The following is a 15,331-nucleotide window of genomic DNA, read 5'->3' as shown; positions in this document are numbered from 1 at the left end:
AGGAATCAACGATGAATTTGTTAAATATTCCCAAACTCTTTATGCGAATAGAGCTAGGAAATCCCCCACTGAGATTATAAACTACCTCGCTACGCTAGACCTCCCTAAGCTCCCAGAGGAAAGTAAACTGGTATTAGAGCAGCCTGTTACAGCAGAGGAGCTCACCGAGGCAATCTAGGAGCTCACATCTGGCAAAGCACCGGGCTCAGATGGACTGGGTGCTGAATTTTATAAAGAGTTTCGGCAAGAACTAGTCCCTGTAATGTTAGAACTGTGGGAAGAGGCCCTGGGAAAGCAAATACTGCCCGCGACAATGCAAGAGGCTATAATTACGGTATTGCCTAAACCGCGACGCCCGCCACAAGATATGGCATCCTATAGGCCCTTATCCCTGATAAATGTGGATGCTAAGATCTTTGCGAAGGTGCTGGCAAAACAAATGCTACCCATAATGCCCACGCTGGTACATGCAGACCAAAGTGGGTTCATTCCCCGACGGTCCACTGCCTTAAATCTGCGCAGGTTATTCGGCATAATGGCACAAATAAACCCAAACAAGCAAGCAGTGGCAGTGTCTCTTGACGCTGAGAAGGCGTTTGACTCAGTCTCCTGGGAGTACCTCTTCTTGGTGCTCGAGGCGCTCGGGTGGGCCCCTATTTCATCAAATATGTTAGACTGCTATACACTGCCCCGGGAGTGAAAGTATGCACAAATAGAACCATATCTGAGTTGTTCGAACTAGACAGGAACACCAGGCAGGGGTGTCCTCTACCCCATTCTCTTCGCCTTAACAATAGAACCCATGGCAGCTGCTGTTCGGTTGAGACATAAAAACAGGGTTATCACACTGAAAGGAGCCACCCAAATAATATTATATGCGGATGACACACTGCTATATGTCCGCGAACCAGATAAAAACATCGACCCCATCATGGCTGACATTAACGAATTTGCACAGTATTCCGGATACACAATAAACAACTCCAAATCAGAAATCTTTCCGCTCACCCCTTCACGAAAAGCCCTGCTCTGACGTGCGGCCTCAAGTGGTCAGAACAAAACATTAGATACCTGGGAGTGCTGGTTTCAGGCAATAGACAGACCCTTTATACGGATAACCATGACCAGGTGCTGCAAACAATCAATACCAAACTAAAGGTCTGGAGGCAACTCCCAATTTCATTACACGGCAGAATTGCAATCCTTAAAATCATTGTGCTCCCAAAACTGCTATACCTATTTGTAAATATTCCCATATGGCCGGGAAAGGAATTTTTCTCCAGGCTTCGGTCCAGGGCGGTGTCGTTTCTCTGGAACGGGAGGGTGGCCAGGATATGTTGGGAAAAGATGACAGAACCATATGAAAGAGGGGGAATAGCGGCGCCAGGCTTCGAGCTCTATTACTTAGTGGCGCAGGTGCAGTTTGCAAGACACTGGTATGATGATGCAGACAACTCGCCTCACACCTGGATAGAGGATTACACCACTACACCCACAGATGTTGGATCAGTCATTTATGATACAAGACATAAAGATTCATGTGAATTTAACCCCGTGGGCAGCACCGTGAGAGCCTGGGGGGCGATATTTAAAAGATTGAAAATAAAAATCCCATACAACCCCGAGACTCCCCTATGGAACTATCCAAACATTCCCCCTACATTTGACACCAGTATACAGGAGGCGTGGGACCCCGCCAAAGAGATGAAGGTGGGAGACATGTATATAGAGGGGAAGTTCGTAACCCTCGCTGTATTCACGAGAGGCATGGGAGGAGGCACGCTTCAAACACTACAGTACTATCGAATGAGATCTGCATATCAAGCACGCTGGCCGTCCTTTCCTGACAAACCCCCCTCCCACCCTTGCATATAACTGGTCACAACACAGGGCGGGCTGGGAATCTCCAAATTGTATAAGATAATAAAGACCCACACTTCCACGACCAGCCGGGTGAAAGAGAAATGGGAAACAGATATGAAAATGCAAATACCTGATGACAAATGGGGCAGATATTGTGCGCTCACGAAAAAGGTATCCCTCAATGCGGGACTGCGCCAGATACAATTCAAAAACCTTAATAGATTGCACTATACACCTGCTAAAGTTGCTAAATTCACACCAGACGACTCTGGCAATTTCCCCAAATGCGGGATTCCGCAAGCGGGATCATATCATATGTATTGGGAGTGCCCGGCAGTGGCACAATTCTGGGAGATGGTGGCTGCCATGCTGACTGATGTCACACTCCCCAAAAATATTTTTTCGGGGATATTGGTAAATGTTCGGAAAAAGTTAGAAGACTGTTTGTTTATTATATCATGTGTTATTGCCAACAAATGTATATTGCAAGCATGGAAAAGCCCGAAACCCCCTACCATGAACAATTTTTTACGTAAACTCGCATATATCAATGAATGCGAGGAACAAGACGTGCTCACCCAACCTAGCACAAGTCGACCAAAGGACATCTGGGGCCCCTTCAGGACGTACCTATGTGACAGCGATACAGATATGTGAACTGTGTACTGCTTAACATGTGATGATGATATTGCTGTAAAGAAAACCGTATGATATGTTGACTGAGTGCCGATGTAACTGTTGAGACCTTTGATAAAAAGATGTTTAAAAAAATAATAATAATAATTTCCTGAAGAATTTGGAGTCCCTATTCTGTCCAAGAGAAATTTTACACAAGACTTGGTGGCAAACGTTGGTCAACACTTTGAGCATTTGACGACCACCTCATAGAGGAGTGTGGTGGTAAAAATTTAGATTGATTGGCTTGTCAATTTAAACATATTAACCAGAACTTAATTGAATTTGACTATAGGGCAAATTAATTATGTAAAATGTGCCCTGCATTTACCTTATCTGTCCATTATCCATGTGCCAGATGGGCAGAGTATCAAACAATTTTTCCCATACACACTATGTAATACTATAGGTGACGCTAACATTAGTATTTCTGATAAATATAATGCATGTTGGCATCAAACACAAACCTCACTTGTACAAAAAGCAGTGCATGCAAATGACTTAAAGGAAAGTTGGGTATGCATGCCATTTATTTGTCCATTATGCTCCTAACTGTGCAAAGGAACAGAATGACAATTTTCTGTATTTTTGTATGTATAAATCTTTACATGGATAAAGAACGTGTTCATCCTGCAGTGAAAGACTGTTTTATGGTTTGTTTTTTGTTGTAAGGGGCACAGGGAAGTCAGTTTACTGACTGCTGGCACGTCGCCTATTTTCACGATGTTCAGTTGAGTACATACAGTGGTTGCGCAACATTGATAATGCCAAATGTATTTGGACTTGGACCCATGTTGGTACTATTTCTGCTCTAGTCGAGTGAAGTTTCAGAAGTACAATCTAGTTAAATATTACTGGATCTCGATGTTTGCTGATGGTAACAGTATTACTGACACGTTTTGTAATGTATGTTTTGTGTTTCTGTCATTGTAGAACAAATTGCTGCAGGCAAAGAAGGAAATAGAAAAATGCGCCATTAATGATAAGCAGGTAAGAAAGCAGCTATTGCCATTTTGAAAAAATCTATTTAAGGGATGTAGGCACCCGCAATGGTACTTACTGTCAGCCAGTCTGGACCATAGGAATGCAGACCCTAAATATTCTCCAATAAGTGATATTGCTTGCTGTTCTTTTCTCCTGCTCTGGCCTTCCTCCTACTTACTTGCTACAGCTTCTCTTCTGTTCTTTCATGGTCGTGGCAATGCATGATGATCTCCTTGTTTTTGCAATACTTGCATGCTTTTACATGGATTCTGCCAATCTTTTCTGTGCAATTGATTAGCGTTTGGAGTGGTCTTCAAAAGCGTGCCCATGTATACAAGCTCTTACACCTTTCTTCCTGGTTTCGGTGCGCTTTTTGGTTCCTTTGGTACCAGTTTTTCAAAGTGGATATTTTAGTTGCGTTTAGCAGTTCAAAATTACTCTGGTGCTGAAGACCATCGCTCAGTTGTTGCTCTTTTGGAGGAGGCTTCTAAACATTGTGCACTCCAGGCAGGTGATGCTTGAAGAAGGGGCAACCTGAAACCGGTTGTGTTGTAATTCATATTTAATCTGATGCAATTGCTAAAATTGAAAAAACAATCGAGGTAAAAATGTAACCGCTTCTACAGAAAGTAAACGAGCATGAAGGCCAGCAATGTGTTGTTTAAGAGCTAAAATAAAAATAATCCATTCCCAGTTTTTCTCTGAAGCACTGTCTTCGGGGACTGCTAAAGGTTACTTTTTGCCCGGGGACTGCTAACGGTTACTTTTTGCCCAGGGCTAGCGGTTATCCATGTCCAGAAAGTCTGCCTTTGCCCAGGAACGGTGTTGTTATCTCACTCATTTGGGTGATTGCTAAGAGTACTTGGACATGACAACAGATTCTTGTCTCGACCAGGCAGGGCTGCAGGCAGGATCTTTATGTCCTAACACTCCCTAGAAGGAGAAGCAATCTCTGACCAAAAGGCGAAATCTATTTCCTCTATAGCCCCTTTATTCCCTGAACACGTTTTTCAAGGCACATTGTGTGCTGTATCTCGAGTATGAAGGACTCGCAGCTAAAACCGAAGCATACCAGAGTGAAAGGCTGTTGACCGGAAGTCTCTTCAGTGAATGATATTATCCAGTAGTGTACGTGACTTTTTCTGTAGGAAACATCTTCTCTGCCCACTGCCAAATGTATTTGGCTCAATTACTCTAAACATCTTTTTTATTTTTTTTAATGGTTAGTGAATATGTCTGGAATTGAGTGCTGCGAAAAAGGGAGTACATAGCCTGCCCTGCCTGTCCTCTTCCTAATCCTGCCGTCTACTAATGGCCTGAAATATCGTACGGCCAGTCCATAAGACATCGGATTTTCCATGAGCATGGCACCGCACAGTTTCTATTGTAGCATCAAACCTGTGCCATCTCCCGATTCCAGATTGTTCTTTTTTGTGACCTTTCTGATGTCTGGCTGTTTGCTCCAATTAATATTGTGGACCAAGGGCCCCCAGGATGGTTAAACAGCTTTTATGTGAAATGGTAACCTGTAATGTTGGGCTTCTGTAACCTTCAGTGTGCACCTGCTAGACGAAAACATCCTGGTACCTTTTGCTTTGTCTTCACCAGGTTTCTGTGCAACCTCTCAAAGTATTAAGATATAGCTTTCCCCCTGACCTTCCTTTTGACCTTTTGAAGCTTGGAAAAGTCGTTCTTTAACAGAAGGTTGAATTTGAAGTCCCAATGTCATCAGTAATAGCTCAGGATAAGTCAAATGTAGACTAATATTCAACGTGTATTGCTATCCGGTTGAATTTATGCTGGTCCCAATCGTGCAGGTGGATGACCATGATTCCACTCTTCAAGCAATTGGTTGCACAACGGATTCTCGCACCAAGAAAATTAACCTCGTCATTGTAGCAGGACATTGTTGCCTGGTGGGCCTGCAAGGAGAAATTCATTTATTCCTTGAAAGTCAGTGACCAGGCTGCTTCTTACTATTATTAAGGGGCCCATGTGATTGTTCGAGGCGGAAGTAGACTCTATGCTAGTATGGAGAGGACTGGTCTCGTCAACTTCCTTAAGGTTAATGCTATTCATCTTGCCTTCCAAGTTTTTGTCTTGCTTCAGTGTGAATGCAAAAGCTTAACAACCTTGGAGATGACGACCCAGTGAGAGTTGTGAAGATGTTCAATCACAAGTAGTTGGCAGACAGTAAACGAGATTGCTTCTGAGCTGTGTTTGCCACTCACATTTTCCTCCAGTTTTCTGGGACGGCGGGGGGGTCGTTCTGAATGTGGCCATTTTTTTTATCATCTCCCCCTTTATTTGTAGAAGATTTATGACTCAAAGTACAGAACCTTTAGCGGTGTGCCCGGAAATTATTTGATAAATTGATCAAAATATTCAGTTTTGTATCAAACAACTATTTGTCTTATGTTCTTTCGCAGTAAGGAACTGATTTTGTTTGTCTTCTTCCCTGTGAGTTATGGCTATGAAGGCAAGGAGGCGGGTGTTATAATATCTTCAATCCCTATAGAGCCCGGAAAAATATTAATTGTGGAGATCAAACCCACTGAAACACCTAGAAATTGCGGTGTGCTGTATTAGTGTCCCCCTTGACCCAACTGCAAGTTTCTTCAAGGTTTCTTCCGCTTGTCTTCCAAAAAGTGTGATTCATTCAAATGGCACAGTGTGATCCAAACGAAAAGTGATGATACTGTAGAACTTCCAAATGATTTCAGTGCAGCTACAGTGCTGCTTGTTTGGGCAACTGGATCACTTGCTACTCTTGAGCCGTAGAGCAGCCCATCTTACTGTAACATGGGATACTTGGGCCGCCTTACATTTGCTTCTGGGCTAAAACGGCAAGCAGCCATTGTTGGAGGTGATTTTCATTTAGGTGCCAGATCACCTGCACACGTGGTACCCCCAACACTTTTGCTGGACTTGTGGATTTGTTTTCTATGTGCCTGGGTGATTGGGAACCTTCCCTCCCCCACCCCAACCCTTTTTTACAGGATTATGTGCAAAGTACAACACTATAATATCCAGCCCCTCACTTGGGGGACAAGAAAATCCGCCAGTACCAAAACCTTGAACCACCAGAAAGGTCTAACTACCCATTCTCTGCCCAGGTTGATTGACCACCGAATCGGAGAGTGATCTGACAGCGTTTGAGTGGAGGAGATGACACTCAACAGTCATACACACCAGAGATGGACTGGCCAAACCAGTTGATCAGGGATGTCATGTCATGGACCGATTTAAAGTGTTCCCTGGCCTCTGGGTGAAACGTCCTCCATGCATCCAACAAATCCATGATTTTCATACCCAAAGTTTTAAGGGCCGCCTGAGAGGCCTAGTACCACCCGCCAACCTATCTATGCGCTGTCGGGGTCTGGCATGGATTCACATGCTCATGAATATTCCCCATCATCGGGCTGGGAATCTTTGGTAAAATAACAGTTTTACTTTCACTTAAAAACTGTATTGCTCTTCTAAACCAATCATTGGTTTCTTCTCCTCCGTCCGCGGTTTCTCAAATTTCTCACATAGTTTACCAGGGTAGATGACTTACTCTTCGAAGAAGAGCTCGATTGCCGGCTGGCAATGGAGGCGGAATGTGATGTCGATCATGCCATATCCACCTTCGGATCCGCTTCTCCGGCGAACCCGGTGGACTTGCGGCTCTTGGCCTTATCTTGGGCCCCCAGGGATGAGACGCCCTCAAAGGACTTCGAAGACCACTCCTCAGACAAGCCGGTACCAGGTGAGGCATTACCCTGCTTGGAGTATGGGTCGGAGGCCTTGGCTTTAAGCCACGCTGCCAGTCTACTATGCCTGTCCTTCGTCATCTTCTTGGAGAAGCCAAAGCATATCTCGCACTGCACCTCCTTATGGTCCGGGTTAGAGGCATTGCAGGTGCTTGTCCTCCACAAACACATTATGTAGCCCACATTTGGTGCAGGGCCTAAAGAGAGACCTCCCTCCTCCTCCTCCTCCTCTGTCATGGTCGGAGGGTGCGAAGTAGGCCCAAGGGCCTTTGACAATCTTCACCCTTGTGGGGCACGGAACAACGACAATGGGTCCTCGCTGTCGGCAGATGAAGCAAAGAGCAAACAGGCTTCTTTGAACCAAAAATAGAACTTTTTCCGTCAAAAACCCATAACAAACTTACAATTAGCTCGAAGAGCAAACCCGGACTCCCAACAGTAAAGCGTGTGGTAAAAATCTGAAGATGGCTGCCAGGGGAGGGGCTTAGGAAGAGGACTGTCATTGATGGGGGCAGTATGACCCAGAGGACAGTGATTGATTTAGAGCAGAAATACAGTTTTTAAAGCGAATGTAAAACTGTTTTCTCTTTTACCAAGGATTCCCAGCCTGACAACTGGGAATATTCTTGAGCATGTGAATCCATGCCATACCCATGCTGGAGAACAATAGTTCCAGGTAAGTAAGTTAAACCTTATTATTCCAGGATATAGCACTTTTTGTGCAGTGTTGCTGGGTTGCCCTTTGGGATTCCCTTTTTATTTTCTCTTGATTTAACTTTGCAGAACACATGTTCTCAAGGGTATTTAATCCCCTCTACATTTTATATTGTGAGACCAGCAGCCCCCCCCCCTCCCCCAACCCACCTTGTGTACTGCTGGGGAGAAGCATGGTATCCCCTTTCTCACTGCTCCTGCAACATTTCTGTTAGTGACAAGGTTACGATTATGGCTGGTGGCAGTGGACATACTTTGCTGACTTTCCTCTAATTTTTACTCCCGTGCTGTCAAACCAACTGCGGTAATGCACAGAAGGTTCACCATTCTGCTAGAATAGTGGCTTCTTTTTCTTGACATTTGTAGTGTGGTTTTCCTTTCTTGGGCTTTGTGCCGTCTTTGGTAGAGGTCCTGGTTGTAGTTTGTCTTCAGCGGGAACCCTTTGTGTAATCCGCTGAGGCTCCAGAGTGTCTTTAAATGTGGGAAGTGAGGGAGGAGTCCGAAACTCCACTCACCTTTTGACTGCTGGTGTGTCTGCGAGAATCTAGCACCCACTGGCGGGGTTGGCTGTCTGGATTGGACAGCCATTCGCCCCTTTCTGTCAACTGCAGGCAGAGTTTGCATAGGTTGTGTGTGGATTCCTATATATTGGCCTGGATCTGGAAGCTGAACACAAGGCAACCACTGGAACAGAAGATCCAATGAAGAAGAAAAGACTGCTGTAACTACTTCCACCGGCCAGAGATGCCTGCTGTGTAACCACTGCCTGTGCTGACCCTTCTTTGATGCATCGGAGCGTCCCGAAGACTACCTTCCTGGGCTGCAAACTGCCAATACCCTGGGACCTCAAGCCTGAGTTCTGTGCAATGTCTTCTGAAGAATAAATCTTGCTGAACTTTGGTGGACTCCTGAAGGACCAAATTTATCTGGTACCTTGAAAAGGGCCCTGTTAGGGAGAATTCTCTGTTTAGGCTGAATTTCCTAACCTAGTGTGTCCCCCAGCAGCTTTCCTGGATATCTGGAGTTTTTTTTTTTTTTCTCCTGCCAAGAGTGAGACTCTTTTTCTCCCACTCTTGGACATGATTTGTGGTGTTCCTTTGACTGTTAATGTTTTATGAGCTATGGGGTCCTTTACTCCATAGGGTCTCATGTGTTTTTACTATGTGTGTTACACAGCACCCTCCGTGCAGTGACACAGGGGTGTCATAGTGACACCCCACCATAGACTCCATACCCTGGGACTGACTACTGTCTCCCAGGGCATGTGAAGTCACCATTGGCTTTACTAGTCCCAAAGTATGAACAGAAACCAATACAAACCATCATATTGTGGACGTACTGGTGGGGGCAATTTGATTGCCCCGGGGTCTGTTAGTCGAGGGGGCACGTCTCCGTTCCCCCTGATCGAGTTTTGGCTGGTGGCAGTGGATACTACTTTTTATATTCGACCGCGAATATATCTCTATGGGATTTTCCCATTGTTCGAGGCTACCAACTTTAATTATTTAATTCTCATAGCCTCGAACATACCGCCGGTTTATTTATTTAATATTAATTCGCCGGTTGGTATTTTTTGCCAGAACTCTATTCTAAAATGGCGTTTGTGTTCTCGTCTGTGACTCCAACCCAAGTCGAGCCCTTTGTTCCACTTTTTGGCGGGCTTCTCCACAGAAGCCTCCAAAAGTGTTGCCACTCTGTCTGGGTACCACAGGGGGTGTGGGAGGGGGTTTAGGCACCACTTAGCATGTTTGATTGACAGCTAGACTGAGTGAATGGGGGTGTGCTACCTAAAAGCAGGGCTTTTGGGACTGGAACTTCAGAAGTCGCCACAGGGCCTGAGAATCCGACGAGGGAGAAGCTGAGCAGACCTGCTACGACGACACCACCGGTGGAGCCCTGCGGAACTGACGCAGCACTTCCCGACGACAGAGAAGATCTCCCGGCTGGAGAGTCTTCTTCCCCTGACTGGTGGGCACAACCAGTTTATCCTCTTTTCCTCGCATCCCAGGACGTCTTGTGGTCGAATTGCCCGTGCCAAGCACCCTGGCAACCGGATAGCCACTTACCACTGGACCGCGAATAAAAGGACCGCTCCTTTTTAACTGAGAACTCCGCGGCTGGTTTCTTCCCTGGCAGTGCAACGGACTCCTGTCTTCCTCCCCGACGAGATCCTCTCTTCCCCCGGACGAAGCACCGACTTGCATCCGCTGCCAGGAACAACTGCCCCCACTGGAGTATTCTCACCACTTTAAGGTACCGTGTTCCGCCAGGCCTCCCTTTCTAAAGATTGCTACAAGGTAATAATAATCCCTTAACCTTCTGGACTGGGCTGGCCGCCTTGACCATCTAACTGGTCCCTTTCTTTTGGTCCAACTCTTTCTGAACCTTTTCGAGACTTTTGTGCACTTTTCAACCGTGTGACCTTGGACACATTTCGTTCTGATCCTCTTAAAGTGGATCCGGCTTTCTGAACTTTAACTTCACGGTTTGACTCTGCCTTCCTCTCTTGCTGTGTTCTTTTGAAAGTGTTGGGATCTGTTTCAATTTATGCTCTGCCTTTCTCTCCCTTTTAAACCGAATTATTAGAGTGCCATCTGCGTTAAGCGCTCACCGCTGTCTGAAAATAAGTGGGGCTTTACTTAAGACTTGTCTATTCTTTTAAGGGAGTGTATATCTTTTAGTGACCGTGTTTTTGAACTGCTTAAATATTAGTGCCTGTGTGTTTTATTAGATGTGGTTTTAAATAAATAATGATATCTCTTTTACACCAAGCTCTGGTCAGTGTTTGCTTGTTCTACTGTGTTCTTGTGACCTATTGTGAATACTCTGTATACTGCCTAACTCTTCTTGAGGGAAGTCTGACTGCTCAGCCACAGCTACCAAGTGAATCTGTGTGGTACAGACTGCTACCAAGTGGGTTTACTGCCAAACACCTGTAGTCTTAAATCTTTTGCAGTGGTCCCAGAGGGAACTGCACAGGTTTCTGCCTAACAGGCCCTAAATCCACAGAGCTGTGAGAAGCACAAAAGAATCCTTAGTTTGGGGGCCTTTTCTTTCGACTGCTGCTGGAGGTTCCCATCCAGTGCCTGTTCTTCGGTCAACACGACCAAGAATCCAGAGACCGGGTCCTGTGCTGCTGCATCGTGAAGGCGTCTGTCTGCAAGCTCTTCTTTATTGCTGAGGTACTGTGTGGCTTGGGGTAATACTTAACCTTCAGTTTTGAGTCGCTCCTGTGTGGCTAGGGTAGTGATTAGTGTAGTTGGGATTACGCCCATAACGTTCATCCAGGCCGAACGCTGGATCGCATCTATGGAGCCTTTTACGAAGTCCCTGAAAACGTAGTATAAAGTCTGTGCAAGCTAGTTGGACAGGAAATCCTCTGGTACTCTGACTTTCCTATATCTGTGCCTATCCTATCCTGACCTGAATACTATTGGCCACTGGACCATCATTCATGCCTTGGAATATTGAAGGACTTCCAAAGTATAAAGGTATCTGTCTAGAAATTATAACAATTGTTGCAAAGTACTTACTTGCTAATGTGTTAGTACTGTAGCTGTATCTCTGAAATGGAATAAGGTACAAAGTGTTACATAGTTCTTACTTGCTTACTGCCATTCTGAAAAGTAAGCAACGTTCATGCTTTCCTATGAGTTGCTTATTGCCCCTCTGAAAATTATACAATGCTTTTTACTTAACTTTGAATTGTGTTCCACTGTCCTATAGAGTAACAGAGTTGGTATTACTGTATTATTCCTGAAATAGAAGTATAACCATGAATTAGCAATGGGGTTTTACTCACCTTGAATAGCATACTGCCATTCTAAATGTTTAACATTAGGATTTGCTTACCTTGAACTGGTTACTGCCTTTCTGAAAAAGAATTAGAGTTCTTGCTTACCTTAGCATTTTGTTCCACTCTTCTGAAAAGTAACATTGCTATAACTCTATATTCCTGTAATAGAAATAGTGTATTACCAAAAAGGTTTTACTCTCCTTGAATAGCTTATTGCCCTTCTAAATGTGTTGCCTGGGTTCTTACTTATCCATGAAGGGCATACTGCCCCTCTGAAAAGTAATTCACAAGTTATTGCTTACCTTTGAATTGTGTTCCAGTATTCAAAAAAGTAATATGGGTGTAACTGTATCATTCCTGAGAGAAGAATAAGTTACATAGGTTGCAAGGGGTCTAGTTGTAACATTGTTGGTATAACTAATATTATTCCAGAAACTAATAAGCAACATTGTTACCAATAGGGTCTGATTACCTTGGGAAAGCTTTAGGGATCGGAATTGGGAGGGCCTGAAACAAAGCAACCTAGGTAATATCGCCATTTTGACCGTGTTTATGAAACACTTGCGTATGAGCCCGATACATTCTTGCGTACTAATGTCTGTGTATCATGTAACTTGTAACGTGCCCAGATACCCTTGTGTTTGGAGAGCAACACAAATACACAAATAAACAAATTATAGATCATATCATATGCGCCCCAACCAAGACACCCGAAGGGGGAGGGAGGGTCCATTGATTAAAAACCTTTTTCATTTTTTGCAAAGACTCTAAATCATTTGCTTTTATATAGCTGGCCAATTGTTTTTGTCCATTTCACCCCCAAGTATATTATCTCGTTCCCTGCCACTCGGAAAGGGGAGAGTGCATATTTAGCGTCTGTTCCTTTGAGAGACGCAGCCCCATAAGTTTGGATTTTGTCATGTTGATTTTTAGGCCCGACATTCTCTCCTGTTCTTCCAAGGTTTTAATTAGATCTGCGATTGAGATCTTGGGCTCTGTCAGCATATCGTCTACGTATGCCGCTGTATTGTGAACTGCGCCCCCAAAGGTAATCCCGTTTATACTAGTATTTTGTTGAATTGCGACTAACAGGGGTTCTAAGTATATCACCTATAGTATAGGGGAAAGAGGGCAACCCTGCCTCGTCCCGCTTCAATATGTATACTTTTTGATAAGTTTAAATTAATCGAGAGACCATTAAAGAATTTTTATAATCAACCTCCACCTTCTGTATAGATTTGGGCCCAAAACCCAAATGTTTAGAAGAGATAAGGCCATTCAACTCTATCGAATGCTTTCTCAGCATCTGACAATATCTGCTTTGTAGGGACCTTTTTAATCTCCACTTTCTCTAACAAGTGCATCACCCTTCTCGTATTATCCCAGGTTTGCCTCCCCGTTATGAATCCAGATTGATCTAGCCTTATCAACGAGGGGAGGATATGTTTCGTTCTTGTGGCCATGATACCTATATACATTTTAGCATCAATATTCAATAATGCTATCGGCCAATAGGAACTACAAAGTGTCAACTCTTTATTAGGCTTCCCAGGTAAAACCACCTTCGCCACTTGTCATAGATCTAGTTCTATTCCTGCTTTGCTTATGAAAAAGCTGCTGAGAAACCATCTGGGTCAGGCACCTTATTTAAGGGGAGGCTCCTTATCATTTTTCCTACTTCTTCCTCAGTTATATCTTCTTCCAGAAATGTCCTATCCTCTATATTTACTTTTGGCATCTGCTGGTTCTGTAAAAACGTCTTAATTGCCTCTATTTTGGGACTTTCTGATGAGTAAACCATTCGTAAAAGACCACACAAAGGATTGCACGATTCATCTGTTCCTGTAGTTATAGAACCATCACTCTGCTTTATCCCATTAACATGGTGGTTCATATTTTGTTGTTTCAACTGTCTTGCTAATATTTTATCAGCTTTATTAGCTTTAACATAATAGCGTTGGTCTATATTAAGTAGAGATTTTACTGACCTCTTTGTTTGAACTAACTGTTTCCTAGCCTCGTTCAATTTGTTATACCCCTCCCTACTTTGTTTCACCTCCAGCTCCCCTTGAACATTAACTAAAATGCCCACCCGTTCTCTTTCCAAGGCATTCCTTAGTTTAGATCTTGTTGCTTGATGCTGAATCAATTCGCCTCTAAATGCAGCTTTGAAGGCCTCCCATACATTATTCAATGTTGCCTCCTATGCAGTATTATCTTGAAAATGTTCCCTAATTTATCTTATAATTTCCTGTGGGACCACATCCTGCACCACTTCCAAAGGAGCAACCATGACCATAGCCTATTACCCAATTTCCACCCCTGCAGAAAAACTTGGGAGCGTGATCCATTTCCATATTTGCAAGTGCCCCATTGTTCCCGGAGTGCCCCACACACAGCCAATCCATGAAAAGGTATGACACACTCGCCATTTTCATTCCCTTTCTTAACCCTCCATAAGTCTTGTAGAGCTATACCGACAAATCTCTCTCAAAGCACATGAAGGGCCTACCCCCTCACTTAGCTTGTGCGTACTCCTGTCCCTCCCAGGATCCCACGCTAAGTTGAAATCCCCCGTCAACAATATTTCCCCCTCTGCAAATCGTTATAGCTTCTCCAATGTTATGCAAAAACTCTTCCTGACCCTGATTTGGAACGTACAAGGTGGCTTGAGTCATAGCCCTGCCCTCCATAATAGGTTTTATAAAAAGGTACCTTTGGGGTCTATAAATTTGCTGCTTATCTTAACTGCCAACGTGTCCCTAGACCCGATCAGAACCAACGCCTTTTTCCCCTTTCCATTTGACTGATCTGCGAGAAATGGCTCAACCGAACTTTTTCGTCTGCTTTCTGAATATGGGTTTTTTGAAACATAACAATATCAACGCATCCTCTCTTCAATTGCATCTCCAGTTTTTTTTTCTTTTCTTGGGGGTGTTTAAACCTCTTACATTATGGGATGATATTTACATTTCTGCCATTCAACCATTTTACATGATCTCTATATAATCTACCTAATAAGAAACGCCAGCCAAACCACTTCCAACAAACTGTAAACCTGAACCCTCCCCACCCCAACTCCCTCCCCGGTTACCCAACCCACCACCCCATTCTGTACCTAGCGTCTTATGACTTCTCCCATCATTTTTGAGAGCCAGCCCATGTTTGTACCTGAAATTGACTGTGCGAGAGCTAACCTCTCTTTGAGCTTTGATTCCAATACCTAACCCTTCCCTCGAGCCCTGCCTGGCCCATCACCTCATTGACCAGTCTTGCAACTCCACTACCCAAACACCCCTTTCCCTTACCTACTGTTGTGCCAAGTGCCTGTTACCAAGCTGCAATTCTCAGTAGAAGCAAATCATACCTGGGCTCTCCTCCATACAAATCCTCGGCAAGTCCCCTTTCCACCTCGTACATTAGGAGGGCCTCTTAACCTTCCCCCTCTTCATCCTGGCGAATTGGACTACTCCCATATCTCCTCCCTTGACCAGCGGGACCTATTGGTCCCCTTCCAGTCCCTTCGTTTTCCTCCTCCAGCCCA

At 44.4% G+C, this 15,331-nt stretch overlaps 1 protein-coding gene across 2 annotated transcripts in view; it reads left to right on the top strand.

Annotated features, from left to right (window-relative positions):
- Positions 1–15,331, top strand: part of KDSR (3-ketodihydrosphingosine reductase) — a 738,731-nt gene that overhangs the window by 140,861 nt on the left and 582,539 nt on the right. For both annotated transcript variants that reach the window (XM_069613690.1, XM_069613691.1), the window contains exon 3: positions 3,472–3,528. In XM_069613690.1, coding sequence (XP_069469791.1) covers positions 3,472–3,528 — 57 coding nt within the window. The remainder of the gene's footprint in view (positions 1–3,471; positions 3,529–15,331) is intronic.

This window comes from Ambystoma mexicanum, chromosome 5p (genome assembly GCF_040938575.1).
Source record: "Ambystoma mexicanum isolate Mex_15411 chromosome 5p, UKY_AmexF1_1, whole genome shotgun sequence".
NCBI lineage: Eukaryota > Metazoa > Chordata > Amphibia > Caudata > Ambystomatidae > Ambystoma > Ambystoma mexicanum.
The sequence above is the reverse complement of the archived record's forward strand: the minus strand, read 5'-3'. Positions and strand labels throughout refer to the sequence as shown.